The 17,264-nt window shown below is 53.7% G+C and overlaps 1 protein-coding gene across 4 annotated transcripts in view; it reads right to left on the bottom strand.

Moving 5' to 3' along the window:
• Positions 1-16,453, bottom strand: part of ARRB1 (arrestin beta 1) — a 102,489-nt gene extending 86,036 nt beyond the window's left edge. For all 4 annotated transcript variants that reach the window (XR_001887870.1, XM_017885266.1, XM_017885269.1 and 1 more), the window contains exon 1: positions 16,115-16,453. Coding sequence is in view for 3 of the 4 variants with exons in the window: in XM_017885266.1 (XP_017740755.1) it covers positions 16,115-16,134 (20 nt within the window). In the remaining variant the exon portion in view is untranslated. The remainder of the gene's footprint in view (positions 1-16,114) is intronic.
• Positions 16,454-17,264: the final 811 nt, after the last annotated feature.

Below are 17,264 nucleotides of genomic sequence, written 5' to 3'. Positions count from 1 at the left end.
TCTTATGCCCAATTTCTGCCTCCAAAGAAAGAAGAAGTAAAACTAAAAGGCAGAAATGAAATCCACAGGCAGACAGCCCGGCGACGCACCCTGGGCCTGGTAGTTAAAGATCGACCCCTGACCTAATGGGTTCTGTTATCTATAGATTACAGACATTGTACAGAAATGCACTGTGAAAATCCCTATCTTGTTTTGTTCCGATCTAATTACCGGTGCATGCAGCCACCAGTCACGTACCCACTGCTTGCTCAATCACGATCCTCTCACACGCACCCCGTTAGAGTTGTGAGCCCTTAAAAGGGACAGGAATTGCTCACTCAGGGAGCTCGGCTCTTGAGACAGAAGTCTTGCCAATGCCCCTGTCCGAATAAACCCCTTCCTTCTTTAACCCGGTATCTGAGGAGTTTTGTCTGCCACTAGTCCTGCTACAGCAGGACTGAGACTGTCCCAGGAAAATTGGCATGGCTGATGACCCTCATGTACTGCATGCCTGGTCCTAGGCTGGGCACTAAGGCACATTTATCTACTGGACATGGTCACTGCCCTCAAGAAACTTCCAGTCAGAGAGTGGCTGCCACTCAATGAGAAACCACTGTCAAAGTCACCTGTTCAATCCCTCACACACATGATCCATCACCACCCTGTGAGGGTAATATTATCATCTCTGTGGTATGCATATGAAAACTAGGGCTCAGAAAGGTGGCGTGATGTGCCCAGAGTCAGAGCTACAAGTGACATGCTAAGATTTGAACTTGGTCCAATGAAACAGAAAAAGGAAAGGGCAGTTTCCAGCATGAACATTATGGAGACAGAAAAAGATAGACATGTTTTATTTAATTCATTTTTGTAGCTCCAGTGTCTGGCATGTTCTAGGTATTCAGGAAATGTGTGAAGGGAGAGAGGGAGATCTAAGCCTTATTTAATTATCTCCAGGCTAGGAGATTTCATCCACCAATTCAAAAGCTATACATTTCCCTTTTCAAAGTCAGTTTCAGACCAGGCATGGTGGCTCACACCTATAAACTCAACACTATGGGAGGCTGAGGCAGAAGGATCTCTTGAGCCCAGGGGTTTGAGATCAGCCTGGGCAACACAGTGAGACCCTGTCTCCACAAAAAATCTTCAAGGCTGCAGTGAGCTATGATCGTGCCACTGCACTCCAGTCTGGGTGACATAGCAAGATCCTATCTCAAAGGAAAAAAAGAAAAGGAAAAAAAAAGTTTTGACTGTTTTCCTTCAGCACCAGGACCAGGAAGGAAGTAAGAAGAGGGAAAGGGTGCTTCTTTAAGTCAGCAGCTTGGGGCTCACTTCCTCCAGGGAATCTTCCCTGACTCACTCCCCAACCGACTCTGGCCTCACACTGTGTCAGGCCCCAGTCAGGAGCTGGGAGTCCAAGAGACAAGAAATACACATTTGCCCTTGAGCAGAGAGGGAACTGACTTGTTAGCAGTCAACTACAATACAAAGTGCCATCCGGGAAGCCTGCACAGTGCTAAGGGAGCCTGAAAGAGGCCATTCACTCTACTTGGGCAGGGAGCAGAGTCAAGGGAGGGCTTCATGTCTAGAGCAGGTATCCTGTGCAGTTGTTCAATGAACTTCATTGAAATGTCTTTCTTTTCTTTTTTTTTTTTTTTTTTTTGAGACTGAGATTTGTTCGTTGCCCAGGCTGGAGTGCAATGGTGCTCAAGTGATCCGCCTGCCTCAGCCTCCCCAAGTACTGGAATTACAGGTGTGAGCCACAGCACCCAGCCTGAAATGTCTTTAAGGAAGATTTCACCAGAGGAGGAAGGGCATTCCAGCTAAAGAGATAGGCTTGAGCAAAGGCACAGAGGTGTGAAAAGTGCAAAGACTGTTAAGCAAGATCCAAAAAAGTCAATGCAGCCAGGTTGTTAGCAGTGTGGTGGGGACAGCTGGGAAAGGAGTGTGGAAGGCACATTAGGGACAGATCCTGAAGGGCCTCCTAGAGAATGGGGACTTTCCCATAGGAGATAGGGAGCAGTGGATCAGGCTTTAGGCTGGGAAGGATATGGCCACATGTGAATTTCAGAATAACAGGATGGCTTGGAGGGTTGGGACTAAGCAGAAAGAGAGTAACTAGAAGACAATTGTAACAATCCAGGCCAGGAGTGGGGCTTGACCTGAGCCAGTGGTGGTAGAATGAGGAGAATAGTACTTTGGGAGACATGTCTCTATCACCATTCAGTTTGGATCCCCTGAACTCGTGCTGCCCACAGGAAGGAATGGGTTTCTCTTTTCCAGGGAGCTCGACACACCCCCATGCAGCTCTACACTCAAATGGAAGTTGAGGCCAGAGCAACCCAGGTCTTTCTGTATGCTGGGTCAGGGCTCAGTGTGCGGCTGGGTCATGGTTCTTTGAAAGTTCTTCCTACTACAAAGTTTACTCTGCAAATGGTGAACATCAGAGGTGGCTGGATTGTTTCAAGTATGCATAGTGAATCGCTGCTACACTGAATTGCTGCTATAGAACAGTCAGCGCAGGGAGAAACGACCACGCATATTAGCCGCTTGATTATGATGTGTAATCATCTTTGTCATTTTTAGAATGTCAAAAAAAATCTGTTGCAAAAAAAAAAAAAAAAAAACTCCTTATTGAGTTTTAAAATGTCTCTAGGTTTCTCCCAGTACCCTGGGGCAATAGAGACCCATCATAACATCAACCAGTGAAGAGCCCTGCTAATGTGCTGGGTGCTTTCATTAGCACAGCTGTAACTGAGAAAGGATGAAAAGGATGAACAGGCTATCTCCAGAGGCTGGAAAACTTGCCAACAGACATGCAATTACTGGTAGAGGGGAGGTGAGAACCCCAGCCAGCTGCCTCTCTCCACCACTCCATGTGGCCTCAGTGTGCCTAAAGATAGCCCTCCAATCTGTAGAGACCAGCACACATGGGCCCTGGCTGCCAGTCCCACAGCCTGGAGCTGTTTCTCCTAAGACACAGTTTCCCAACTGTCTAGTGTCCCTGGGCTCCTCTGGGAACAGTCATCAGACCTCTGCAGTGTCTCCTGGGCTGGAGGAAAGCTTTGCTCTCCATACCCTCAGCACAGTAGACCCTGGTTTCCAACGGCAGGTTTGCTGAGCCCAGTGTATCCTGATATACCCACCCCATTTTCTTTCTCCAGGCCGAAAAACTCACTGTGATGCCACGTGGCAGAACTTTCACTTTTCACCCTAGTGGTTTTTGTTCTTAAGCAGTCTGCATTCCCAAAACACTCCTTACTGACAGCAGGTGAAACCAGTGCCTGACACTATGCAGGCACATAGTAGGTTTCTCAAGTCTGCTGAAGAAAGTCAGTCCTGGATGAAAATTCATGTCACAGAGATACTGCCAGGAAGAGTATAACTTCTGGCTCACACAAACGCACTTTCCAACCTGCTCACGGGCCCCTGTTCTGGTGAGCTGCCTCTGATCCTTAACCTCTGGCTCTGTTTTGTCCCTGCTAAAAACAGATGCCCACTACCCCTCTTCTGGCAGCTGTTGTGATTATCTATTGCCTCTCTCCCAATACATCTGAGCAGCATGAGGGCAGAGACTTGTCTGGGCCCTCTTTATATTTCAGGTGCCCAGCACAGGGCCTGGGGTGTGGCACAGAGAGAAAACTTTGTTCCTTGGAACCTCCTCGGGAGGACAGCGATGGCCTAACAGAAACGATATAAGCTAACCCTGAAAACTTCTTGCCCGAGGCCCAGGGAGATAGTGTTCCACGTCATAAGGTTCCTTGCCACCCAGAACCTGGGAAGGCCAGGCCCTCAACTTCGGAGAAAGGGCAGCCTCAGGTGGGAGGCAGAGCAGAGCTGCTCCATAAATCCCCTTCCCGCTTGGAGAGAGACACACCACTGGGACAGGCCTGGCCGCTTCGGGACATTCCTTGAGTGGAGGGAGAAATGTTTGTGGAATAGAATGGGACAAAGTGTAAAATGCTAGCTATTTGTTCCTCTGGCTGCAGAGAGGCCAGTTTCCCTCTGGGGGCAGTTTTTCAGGCAAATTATCTCAGGACAAGGCCTGTTTCCTCTAATGAGGCTTCTTCCCTTTGCAGCTCTGCTCCCAAGAGAGTTGGAGGAGACAATGCTCAGAGCCAACCCCAGAGGCCTGCACTGAGGAAGCATACACAGCTCACCATCCTACATGGCTCACCATTCTACACGGTGTGGGCGGCACTACCACTATCCAAGGCAGGGGGATGCTCCCCATGACCTTCTGGGCTCAGGAATTCTGGGCAATGCAGCACCTCCTCCAAGGCCCCTCTAGGGAGACAGGGAGGAAAGGAGCAGGGAGGCATGCTTAGTTATGTAACCAGCTGCCTTGGAGTCAGAGTCCCTGGCATGTCTCAGCCCAGCACTGCGAGGAGAGGCTGTGGGGGCTGGGGGTCTTTCTTCACTTTTGCTGCCTCCTCCAGACCTGGCAGACCCTGTAGTAGGCACTGCTTTCCAAGTGCCTGAGCTCCAAGCAGGCACCTCCTACTCGGGGCTGGGAACCAGGAAGGCTGTTGCTTTCTGAGTGTGTGAAACAGTGGCCTGCTGGCTCCTTTGGCAGAAAGCCAGGCTCGGGGCTGTGCACAGGGGTGAGGGTTAAGAAAGAGGAGCCTGGGGCCAGGATGCCGAAGGACTTCCCTCCACAACTGCCCCCAGCTTCCTGCTCCCCAATCTCTCCCCACTTCCTCCTAGAGAATCTGCCATGGGTGAGGGGCCAGAGGGGAGGGGCCCCAGCTACCCCAGCACCACACTGCGGTTGCTGACCGTGGGCAATCTCACTTCCCTTCTTGCCTTCCTCAGAGCTTCTCAGCTGGCCGGCACAGCCCCCACCCCCCGCACACAGCTGTGTGCACAGCCCTGGACCATGGAAAAGAGGGATAAAAGAGGAGGGAGGGGACATGGGAGAGGGAAGGAGCTGAGATCCACTCTCAGTCTTGAATGACAATGGCTTTTTTTTTTTTTTGAGACGGAGTGTCACTCTGTCACCCAGGCTGGAGTACAGTAGTAAGATCTCAGCTCACTGCAACCTCCACCTCCCTGGTCCAAGCAATCCTCCCACTTCAGCCTCCCTGGTAGCTGCGATTACAGGCGTGTGCCACCACACCTGGCTAATTTTTGTATTTTTAGTAGAGACGAGGTTTCACAATGTTAGCCAGGCTGGTCTGGAACTCCTGACCTCAGGTCATCTGCCCACCTCAGCCTCCCAAAGTGCTGGGATTACAGGCGTCAGCCACCATGCCTGGCCGACAATGGCTTTTTATGAAGTCCTTACCCTCTCTGCCCACAGCAACCCCATTAATATTATTATACCTATTTCCCAAAGGAGAAAACTGAGGCCAGAGAGTTTAAGACCCAAGCTGAAGGTCATGGAGCTAGCAAGTGAGCAGTACAAGCAGAGTCTAACTCTGAATTGCAACCTCCAAACCTTTTGGCTCTAGCTCCGAGAGCCCCTCCTCCACATACTCTGAGGGTGCTACTTGGGCAATTTCTACACAAATGGAAATGACACTGCCCAGCCCTGGGGAGGGAGACCTCGGCCTTAAAGAGTCCCTCGCTGAGGACTAGTTTGGGAACCACAGGATAGTCCCGAAGACAGGACCAAGGGCGGGACGTGCTTGGGGAGCCAGGTGGGCAGACTGCTGCTCCCAACCGTCTTCCCTTCTGACCCAGTCTCAGGCTGGAACAGACTCCTACACTGTCTGCCACTTCCAGAAAGCAGGGTTGCCAGAGGCCAAGCTATCCTGCCAGAATCACGCTGCCGCTCATGCCCTCTCCCAACAAGAGAAGGAAAGGGTCTTAGGGAGCCTCTAGGCCAAAGCCTCTCCTACTTCCTGCTTGACACATAGAGAAACTGAGGCCCAAAGAGGAAAAGCAACTTGCCTATGGCAGCACAGGGACAGTGAAGAAGTGGGATCCCTGTCTCCCAGGTCAGAGCCCCTGCCCTCCATTCACCCCACTTGGGTCCTCTCCTCAGACGGCACCTTTGGGCATCTGCCTGCCTCTCTCCCTGCTTCACACCCTCCCTCTGCACTTCCTGCTTCCCCCTCCCAGCCCTGCTCTGCAGACCCATCTCTGAGCCTCCCCTGTTACATCTCCTCCCAGCCTCACCACTCCACCCCCATTCCCTCTGCTCTGGGCCAAGGAGCAATGCTTGGGTGGTTTAATTAGCTGATTATGACCGCAGCCTGCTGGATGCAGTGCCCAGAATTCTGTCCCCAGTAATTAGGTGGGTTCTGAGTACTTGCCCAGTGGGGAGCTGATGGGGAGCTCTGTGCTCTGCCAGCCAAGGGAGGCTGTCCAGCTGAATAAAGAGCTCTTTGATCACCGGTAGGTCATTGGAAACCATGGTCCCCTCCTCAGGCCGGGTCAAACCACACTGGAGGGATTGCAGCCAGACCCAGATGTCCATCCTAAGGAGGGACTCCCTTTTCTCCCATGCCACTGCCCACACCCGGGAAAGGCTCAGTACATGACTGAGGATGAGGATGAAGAATTGAGTGCACGCTCCGGAGGCCAGAAGAGAATGGCTTCATGACCGGGGCACCTATTTAGGAAGTAGGATTGGAACAAGTAGACAGAGAGGCGCAGCAGGAACAAAGGCCCAGAAGTGGGAATGAGCCGCCAAGCCCCTTCCCAAAGAGCTCTGATTGTCAGAAAATAGCCAGTCTTCCAGCAAGGTAAAGCTGGACATCCAGTAACCTCTGCCCTTTAGGTCACAAAGAATAATCTAATTCCTATGGCTCTGGGCTACTTTGAGACATTTTTGAAATCAGCAATGATGTCCTATGGTCCTTACCAACCACACTGCCCACCCCCTAGAATATCTCCTCCCAGTGAGATGCCTTGGCTGAACAAATATTTATGGAGTTCAGCAGCATGCCAGCTCTGCGCAGGTGTTGGGGACAAGCAGATCCAGGCCAGGTGCTCTTGAAAAGTTCTTGACCTCACAAGATGACATCATGAGTATGCAAATACCCAGGATCTATGCAGGGAGGGAGGGATGAGTGCTGACAGAGAGAGATTACAAGAAGGTCACAAACCACTGGGAATCCAGTGAGGGTTTCCCAGAGGAAGAGGTGAATGTACGTGATCCAGGCCTTTAAGGATGGGAAAGCTGTTGTATGTGGTCAAGTCAGCAATCAGGTACTGAAAGCCAACAATAATACAGGCTTGTAATGAGGCCTTGGAAGCCTCAAAAAAATGAATCAAACAGGGTCCTTCCCTGGGGGAGCTCACAGCTGGGTGAGGGAGGCAGGCCCGGTGAGAGGTCACATAAGCGATAACAGCAAGATAACACTGACCTTACACAGGGACTTTCTTTGCTTTATTTTACTTAATTTTAACTCAGTCCTCATGACAACACACTACCCTATTTTACAGATAAGGGAGCCACAGCAGAGAAAGGGTTAAGTAATCAGGGAAGCCACCCAGCTGGTAAGTGTCAGAGCTGGGACTGGAAACCAGGAAATCTGGTTCTTCCAAGAGCCTAACCCCTATGCTAATCTGCTAATACTCCATGCTAATCAGATCACCAAGAGGGCTGCAGGTGCCCAGAGGAGGCCCCAGAGCAGCAGAGAAGGCTTCCTGGAGGAAGTGCTCCTGCCCTGAGTGTTTTGTGTGTGTGTGTGTGTGTGTGTTTTGTTTTGTTTTGAGACAAAGTCTCCCTCTGTTGCTCAGGCTGGAGTGCAGTGGCGAGATCTCCACTCACTGCAAGCTTCGCCTCCCGGGTTCACGCCATTCTTCTGCCTCAGCCTCCTGAGTAGCTGGGACTACAGGCGCCCGCCACCTCGCCCAGCTAAGTTTTTGTAATTTTAGTAGAGACGGGGTTTCACCGTGTTAGCCAGGATGGTCTCGATCTCCTGACCTTGCAATCCACCAGCCTCAGCCTCCCAAAGTGCTGGGATTACAGGCATGAGCCACTGCGCCCGGCCTGACCTGAGTCTTAAAAGAGAGGGAAGGGCGTTCACGAGGAGCAAACACCTGGGCAAAGGGTTACTAAATATGCTTTGTTTATTTATTTATTTATTTTTTTGCCATATTTTATTTTATTTATTTATTTTTGAGACAGTCTTGTCCTGTCACCCAGGCTGGAGTGCAGTGGTGCTATTTTGGCTCACTGCAACCTCCACCTCCTGGGTTCAAGCAATTCTTCTGCCTCAGCCTCCTGAGTAGCTGAGACTACAGGTACATGTTACCATGCCTGGCTAACTTTTGTATTTTCAAAAGAGATGGGGTTTCACCATGTTGGCCAGGCTGGTCTCGAACTCCTGACCTCAAGTGATCCACCCGCCTCAGCCTCCCAAAGTGCTGGGATTACAGGCATGAGCTACATACCTGCTACAGATGCTGTATGTCCCTGGAGGTGATCACGACTGCTGTTCAAGCACCTGATACCATGGGAGACAGCACCACCCTTTCGAGCAGTAGCCAATTCCTTCTTGGCCCTCAGCACCCAACACCCATCCCCCACCCAGGACACACTCCCTAGTGGTCTCAGTACCGCTGGCCTGTAGCAGAGGCCTGAGCTGCTCAATCTTCCACTTCATCCACCCAGAAGAAAGGGCACTCCTGGACCTGCTAGCAGAAGGGCCATTCACGTGATTTGACTTCATAGGGACACTAGGACCCAGAGAGGGTGCATGTCATGCCCAAGGTCACACAGCAATAAGTAAGCAGTAGAGCATACCTCTGGGACCCTTCTGAGGCGGTGAGCCCCAGCAGTCTACTCCCCACCCCTCCCCTGGCCCTGTGCCAAAACTTGTCCATGCCCATTGCACAAGGCAGGGGCAAGGGTGAAGAGGAAACAAACCTGGCAGAGGTTTGCTCGCCCTCTGTCCAACCCTCTGTTCTCCAACCCCCTACTAGGACTCAAACCACCCCTGGGATGGACCCATCCTGCACACGGGAAGGCAGAAGACAAGGTGCCCAGGAACCATCTGAGATGATACCTGTTCTAGTTCCAGGGCTCATGTGGGAGACAAAACCCCAACCTCAGGAGCCCCCAGTGTGATGGGGGAAGAAGGGAAGAAAGAGTTCAGTCCAGTTCAACAAGCCTCCCTGCAAGGCTGAGGGAAGGGTAGGGCTGCACAAAGACCAAGTGAGCTGGTTGTGGGCTACAGGTCCAGGGCCAGCATGAAAGGGACCTCCTGCCTCATCCAGGCCCATACATGGGCTGCTGAACCACTGAATGGTTCAGACATTGCATCCTGCCTCCCGCTGACTCGACATCAGTCACAGTGCTCCCAGTGCTGAAGACCTTTTAGACCAGCAGATCCCTCTCCTGGTGCAGGGAGACAGAAGCTCAACTGTGGCCTCAGCCAGGTGTTGCCCAGCCCCAGGCAGAGGAAAAGCTGTTCAGTTCCTGCAGTGACCTTAGTCACACAGAATTCTGGGGACCTGTCTGGTCCAACTCCCAGGGGCCTCATCTGGCACCAGGTCTCCTGGGAAGGAACAAGCAGTTCTACTGAAGTGGCACTAAAGATGGGGCCAGTCCCAGGAAGGAGGAGGTGCGTCTCCGGAGAGATGACCCTGCCACGACCCCTTAGGGAAGGTGGGAGGGGACTGGGACAACAGAGTCCTTTGTTGCCCGCTCAAAAGCAGCCACCCTGTCCTGCCAACCCCCTCTGTTCTCCAACCCCCTACTAGGACTCAAGCCACCCCTGGGACAGGACCCATCCTGTCCACATGGGAGGGAAGAACGCAGAGCACCCAGGGACCATCTGAGACAATACCTGTTCTTTTTTTTTTTTTTTTCTTTTTTTTTTTTGAGACGGAGTCTGGCTCTGTCGCCCAGGCTGGAGTGCGGTGGCCAGATCTCAGCTCACTGCAAGCTCCGCCTCCCAGGTTCATGCCATTCTCCTGCCTCAGCCTCCCGAGTAGCTGGGACTACAGGCGCCCGCCTCGTCGCCCGGCTAGTTTTTTGTATTCTTTAGTAGAGACGGGGTTTCACCGTATTAGCCAGGGTGGTCTCGATCTCCTGACCTTGTGATCCGCCCGTCTCGGCCTCCCAAAGTGCTAGGATTACAGGCTTGAGCCACCACGCCCGGCCGACAATACCTGTTCTAATCCCAGGACTCACGTAGGAGACAAGGCCCCAACCTCAGGAGCCCCCAGTGTGATGGGGGAGACATCCTTCCTTCAGAAGCCTCTAGTCTGAGGAGGGAGACATGGCTCCCACCTGCAAAAGCCAATCAGATGAAGGAGCTCCCAGACCTCCGGCTCAGGCGCCGCATGCTAATAGAGGTGGTATATCCCTGTCCCTCAGGACTTCCCAGTCTGATGCAGGAGTCAGGACCCCACCCCTCTCTTTTGAGAACTTGCCTAATGTGGGAAATTGTTTTCAGTCTTAGGATTCACTAATGGGAAAGGCCTAATTTCAGCACTTAGGGAGTCCCTGGGCCAACAGCAGAGGCAAGAAGGGAAAAAAATGTTCAGTCCAGTTCAGCAAACCTCTGCCAGGCATCTCCTGGGGAAGCAGACCCAGTGTGGGTGAGGAAGTATCAACTGAGAACAGAAATAGCCCTGAACCACAAGCTGCTCACCAAATGGGGAGCTCACTCAGCCTGAAGTATGAATGAATAAGAAAGTACCTTGAAACCACACACCCAAGGCCTACTGGCCAAGGTTGCCCCTTCCTCCACAGCCTCACCCCTCACACTCCCACACCTGCACCCAGTATCTGCACCTTGGCCTAGGCTCTTCTTCTGCCTAGAACACCTTACTCCCGCCTAACTCTTTCTCATACTCTAGCACCCAGCTCCGGGTTCACCTCCTCGAAGAAGCCTTCCTCCAAGTCCCCCACCTGAGTCAGATGCCCCACCTTTCTGGAGCCAGCACATTGCATGTCTTCCCCAGGACCAGCTCACGCTTCACAATCCCTCAGCCTAAGCCTGAAAGGATAGCACAGGGCAGTGGTCTTCTGCCTCTGGACATAAGGCAGAAGGAGGGGGTGGATGAGATAAAACCCCTAGGTTCCCATACCCACAGTCTTCACTGCCTGCTTGCTCCCAGCCCTGGGCCTCATGCCCTTCCTCCAAGAGGCTCAAGCCTTGCTCCAAGCATAAGAAAAGCAGGGTCCTCTCCCACTCCTCTCTGCCTGCTGTAGCCTAGCTTTGCCCTCACCACTCCACCAAAACCCATGCCACCAGCTACTGTCTTCTGGCTGAATCTGAGGGGTCTTGGTCCAGCTCATCCTCTGTGGGTCTGTTCCTGCTTCTTTGGCTCCAAGAATATGGCCTTCCACCAGTTTCCTCCCTCTTCTCTCCATGCCCAGGCACTGGTGCTCTCCAAGGCCCTGGCTGTCCCTAATCATCCTCTCTTCATACTCTATACCTCCTCCCTATGCGACATCATTCATCCACATTTCCAAAGCCCTGCCTCGCATTTTGATCCTTACCCCAGGATCCAGACCCCCTAACGCAGAAGCCCCACTACATCCAGCCTATAACAGACTGCCCTGGCTCCCTCACCAAGCTGCTCCCAGCCCTGCAGGCCTCAGCCAGATGGTAGGCACGAGCACTCTGGCAGCAGCGGAGGACGCCTGGGTGGAGGCCAGGACCTCACTTGGGGTGTGCTGACTCCCAGCCTGCTGTTCTACTGCTGTTCTTCTGACACCCCAAAGTGTCAGAAGCCCTGAGAAGTGGCAAGCCCACAACTCAGGACCTCTGGACCCATGCCAATGGGAGGTGTCAGCCTCAGGCAAGGAGGCCCAAACTTGGAAGGAAGAAAGCAGTGGAGAAGTCTGAAGCCCAGAGGCTGGCCTGGAATCAGGTATCAGAGACAATGGGCCAGGCTCAATGCTACCACTCCCAGTGGGCCCACGAGCAGCCCTGGCCAAAGCTACAGGACTTCCCCATGTTCCAGCCAAGATGGGTCACACAGGGCTTAACCACCAAGAGAAATGACAGCCAAAGTTCACAGAGAGCTGGTGATTACATGTCCCCATCATCCTCCTTTCTCTGAAAAAAGAGGAGTTACATCTGCAGGAAAGGAAATTCCATTCCCTACCGTTGCCTCTCAGGAAGTCCCTCCTGTTGTCTAAATCTGGTCCTTCATGTTGTCTGTTGAGTTAGTGGAAACAGCAAGGCCCAGAAAGGATGCACAACTTGAGGCTGGGAGCTGCTAGGGAGGCCAACTGTGAGCCAGACAAGGTCCCCTCTCTTGGGCAAAAGCATCGAGTAGCAGAGAGGGCTTTGTGGGCCAATAGGCCCGGATTCTTATGCTTGCTGGCTGAATGGCAGTGAACAAATACTTAATCTCTCCTAGTCTGTTTCCTCATCTGCAAAATGGGGACAACAATCACTACATTACTAGATTACGGTTGAATTCACTGAGATTACACGTATAATTCTAACACACCAGATACCTGGCAAAGGTCCCATGGACCAGCAAGGTTGATGGACTCCACCTCCCGTTCACATTCATGTTTCTCAGCTCTATCCTCTCTGCAGCATAAGTTCAGAGCTCGCAGCCTTAGTTCTCAGGTTTCTTCCCAACCTCCTCACTGGTCTCCCTGCTTCTAGGCCTGCTCTTCCCATCCACCCTCCTTGGCGCTGCCAAAGACATCTCTCTGAAATGAAAACATCTGCTTTCAGCCCTCGGCTGCCTCACACTCTTCTCTGAATCACCATCCACTTCAGGAGAAAATGCTCTCTCCTTAGCCTGACATTCCCAGGCTGCTGGTGACCGGCCTGTGTTTACCTCTTAAGGCTCAGTGTCATCCCCAGCCCAGGCCCCAGGCTGCAAGCCTTGCTTCCTGCCTCCAAGCCATTGCAAATTCTGCACCCTCGGCCAGGAATATCATTCCCAATCCCGCCCCCTTGGCCTTCTCATCCTTCCAGATGAAGCTCAGCAGTTCCAACGCCACCTCCTTTCCAGGAGAGCTTCCTGTGCCATGCTCCCTGCCTGGGCCTGGGTTGGGGACTTCTCCTTAAGCCTCCCACAACACACGTCATCCTGAATTATGACCACCTGCTCTGCTCTAAATCCCTGGAGGACAGAGTAGACTCCTTCCTCTCTGAATCCCCAGGCCCTGGGCACTCAGAAGGCACTCATCAACATTTGTTGAATGAATATATGATTGTTCCCAGAGCATCTTACAGCAACCATCATACTCCTGCCCTGTGATTAGTCCTGTCCAGGTATTTTGTTTTTATCTTTTCAGACCAGGTCTCACTATCTCACCCAGGCTGGAGTGCAGTGGCATGATCATGGCTCACTACAGCTTGACCTCCACGGCTCAAGTGATCCTCCCACTTCAGCCTCCTAAGTAGTTAGGACTATAGGCATGTGCCACCACACTCAGCTAATTTTTGTATTTTTTGTAGAGATAGTATTTCACCATGTTACCCGGGCTGGTCTCAGACTCCTGAGCTCAAGCAATCTGCCCATCTCAGCCTTCCAAAGTGCTAGGATTACAGGTGTGAGCCAACACGCACAGTCCTGTCCAGGTATTTAACACCTCTTTCCCCCTTGACCCTGGGAATTCCTAGAGGGCAGTGACACTTTCTGATAAATTTTCATTGTCACTTTCATATGGGGGTGCAATTCCAGATGGAGGGATGGATGCAATGATTCCTGATGTTCAGTTTTCGATATCTGCAGATTCCTCCTCTAAGTCATAGATAAAGTAGAATCTCATGGCTTACGGAAAAAGACAAGGTACAGCCCATTACCGATTTTGCCCTTCTTTTCCAAATTACTTAGCAAACTGTCTGGAAAGGGACAGAAAGCCCTCATGGGACTGCAGGAGAGTCTGAGGGGGAGGTCAGGGCCACCATCAGGTGGATTTAGCTGGGCCTTGGCTCCAGGCTTCAGGCAGTGCCTCTTCCCCTGCCCAGTGAAGTCAGTAAGTACAAGGGAAGCCTTAAAACGTAAGTATTGATAGCTCCAGTTTACAGATGGGAAACTAAGGTCCGGAAAATAAAGGCAATTGCCCAATGTCCCAAAGGTCCAGCAGTGAGTTCGAGGCAGGGCAGGGGGAGTCATGGAAAATACCTTGGCCTCAGAGACAGGGTCTCCAACAGGTGCCTGGAAGCCCATGGTGTCCACATCTTCCTGACAATCATGTCAGCAGGACAGCAATGACACTTATCCCCCAAGTCACAGAGAGGTACAGAGAGACCCAAGAGAGGCTGAGTTACCCCAATCACAAGGCAGCCTAGGAAGGACAGGAGGAGTAGAGAATGGCTCCAACTCCCTGCTATACCCTGCAGGAAGAAAAGCCTGACCTCATGGGTCAAGATGGATGTGGCTGGGGAGGGAGTCACATACCTTTCTACTGAGGACAGAGGCCTAGGTCACAGTGCTGGCCAGCCAGCTGCAATGGGGACTAGCCATCAAGATGCATGCAGGCACAGCATGATCTTCTGCTGTCTCCCCCAAAGCCTGGGCCTCCAGCACAGAGCAGGGCACCCCTCTCTGGCCCATGTGGGGCCTGGTAGTGCCCTAGGGCCATCCAGAGACATGACCAAGTGAACTCCAGCCTCTGCCCTGCCTCTGGCCCCTTTTGACCTTAGGCAAATCACATGACCTCTCCAGCTCTCTGGTTCCTCTGCTAGAAAACAGGAAGAGGAAAATTAACCTCCTGGAAGAGCTGTCAGGAGGATGGCTGGAAAGTAGTTTCTAAACATTAAGAGCCTAAGTTGCCTCTGAGCCTCAGTTTCCTCCTCTAGAAAATGGAAATAATCTCTGGAAGCCCTTTCTTACAGTGTTGAGAGAGAGTCTCAGATGGCAGTGCGTGAGAAATGGCTTTGTCAGTGGCCCTGAAAGGTGGTGCCCACTGGGGTGTGTCTCTCTAGTCTGTAAGCTCCTTCAGAGGAGTGGGCCTTGCGCATCTTTGATCACCCACACTATGCCTAGTATACAGCAAGAGCTTAATAATAAATGGAACCGAGGAGAGGGGAGGGGAGGAAAGGGAGGAGGCAGAAGTCAGGCACAAGAATAGGAGAGAAGACAGAAAACAATGAGAAAGAGGGAGAGCCCAGGAAGAGGCTGCTGTGCCCACTTGGGTGGGGAGAGCAACGGGGAAAATAGGGTGGCAATGGTGAGCCCTTGACCAGGGCTGGTCCTGTCTGAAGGGCTGCCCCCAGGGGCTGTCCTGCTCCAGCCCCTCCTCCTTCTGTCCCACTTTCCCCTTTCAGAGGCATAGACCGTTTCTTTCTGAGTATTTCAGGCCAGGTTCTAGAACAGGAGGGGTTCCCCCAGCCCTAGGTTCAAAACAGCCCCTGGCCAGCCACTCCTCAGGAGGTCAGAGGGAAAGGGAACAGAGTAGATGGATGCGATCTATTTGGATGGGATGTGATCTGTTTTCCCCAGGCTGGGGGCAGTGGGGAGCGTTCTACCCTGTGTGATATGTGTTTCCACTTCTGGCCATGTGGGGCCTGGAACGTGTGTGTCAGCGGGCCTCGGGCTAGCAGCTTGTGCCTGCGGGGTGCCAGTCTTTGCAAGCATTAGTCTGATTGTGTCTGTGGGGGTCAGTGTTGGTGTGGCCTTGCGCTCCACTGTGTTGGTGAGACATGCCAGCACAAGTGTGTGTGCCAGTGAGGGTGATGTGTGAACCAGCAAGAGTGTTTGCTACAGCGAGTGCAGGCGACAGTGTGCGTATCAGTGTATGCCCACACGTGTGTGCCAGCACGAGGGTGTGTTAGAATTGGTGTATGTTGGAGTGTGAGCTGTTCATGCCAACAAGGCTGTAAGCAAGAATGTGTTGACCGAGGCGTGTATGACGGCGTGCCACTGCGTGTGATGAGCGTGTGCCAGTGGCTGCCAGTGTGTGCGCCAGCATGCCTGTGCCACGGGTTAGTGTGCCCGTGCGTGTATTGTGTGTCAACCTGCCCCTGCGCGTCTCTGCGGCTGTCGGCCAACGCTGGGTGTCAGCGAGCTGTGAGTGTGTCCGGGCCAGGAGCCGCGGCCCACATGGGGCGGCCAGGCCCTCGCCCTTTGGGTCCCCCTCGCCCACGGCCCTGCCGGGGAGACCACACAGGAGACCTCGGGTGGAGGAGAGCTGGTACTAGATCCCGGGGTGGCCGCGAACACAGAACCAGGACGCAACCGGAGCCCCCTTCCGTGCCCTCGCCGAGGTCGCCCCCACACGCCCCACGCCGGGCGACCGCCCTGCACTCACCGGGTCCCTTTGTCGCCCATGGTCCGCGACGGCCGCAGGGAGGTCCGCGGCGTCAGCGCCCAGGCTGGAAAATCCCCGGCCAGCAGGAGGAGCGCGGGCCAGCCCGCTCCCGGCTCCCTGCTCCGCCTTCTCAGCTCTCCCGGCCGCCGCCGCCGCCGCCGCCCCCGCCCCCCGCCCCGGTCCCGCCCGCCTCCGCCGCGCAGAGCTCGCGCTCAGCGCCCGGGCCGCGGTCAGGGGTCGTGGAACCGCGCGGGGTTGTGTGTGTATGTGTGTGTGTGTGTGTGTGTGTGTGCGCGCGCGCGCGTCTGCGTGTGCGCGCGCCGCCCAGCGAGCCAGGGCAGCGCTGCAGGACGCGTCAGGGCCCCAGGGTCGGCGTTTGTGGTGGGGGAGGGGTCCACCCGCGTGCGAGTCCGTATGAGTGAGTGAGTGTGTGTGTGTGTGTATGGTGGTGGTGTTGTGGTGTACGTGAGGGCGCACGGCTGTGTGCGGGCCCTATTAAGGAGTGTATTGGTGTGGATGGAGGAGTGTGCACGTCTTTGTGCAGTTGTGCGTGTGTGCGCACGGCCGTGGGTGCGAGCGCGCTCTCCCGCGCATGCCGGGGCAGCCTTTGTGTGTGGGTGTGGTTGGAAGCCGAGGGTCTGGCGACCCCGAGGCCGCACTCCCTGCGGCCGCTCGCTTAGCTGGAGACCCCGGGATGCCTGGCAAGGCCTTCGCCTTGTGCTCCACCCTTCCCCATTCCACCCCACCCCACCCCCTTCTACTGGAGAGATAACACCCAGTCACCCAACAGAGACAGGAAGAAGGGGTGGAGGGGGCAGTAGACGGCCTTGACACTGGGGAACTGAGCGGAGACCCGCGGCCAGCAAGGGCTGCAGGAAGCCGCCCAGGAAAGGGAAGCTGCGAGAAGTGAGAAGAGGCGATAAAGGAAGAGGGCAGAGCTGGCCCGCTGATGTGACCGGGTAGCACCCTGGAAAGTGCCCATGCCCAGCTCCATGGCCTACTGCGGGTGACCCTGTACACCAAGCTTCTGAGAACCCATGTCCGGACCTGTAAAGTGAGGATACACTAATATCAGCCTGCAGAATTAATAGGTTGAAAGAACTTGCTTGTGTTTGCTAGCCTCCCCTGAGTGCCTGCATACAGTAGGTGC

This window comes from Rhinopithecus bieti, unplaced genomic scaffold (genome assembly GCF_001698545.2).
Source record: "Rhinopithecus bieti isolate Rb0 unplaced genomic scaffold, ASM169854v2 scaffold_14549, whole genome shotgun sequence".
In the NCBI taxonomy this organism is placed as follows: domain Eukaryota; kingdom Metazoa; phylum Chordata; class Mammalia; order Primates; family Cercopithecidae; genus Rhinopithecus; species Rhinopithecus bieti.
This window is presented reverse-complemented; position numbering and strand designations above follow the sequence as displayed.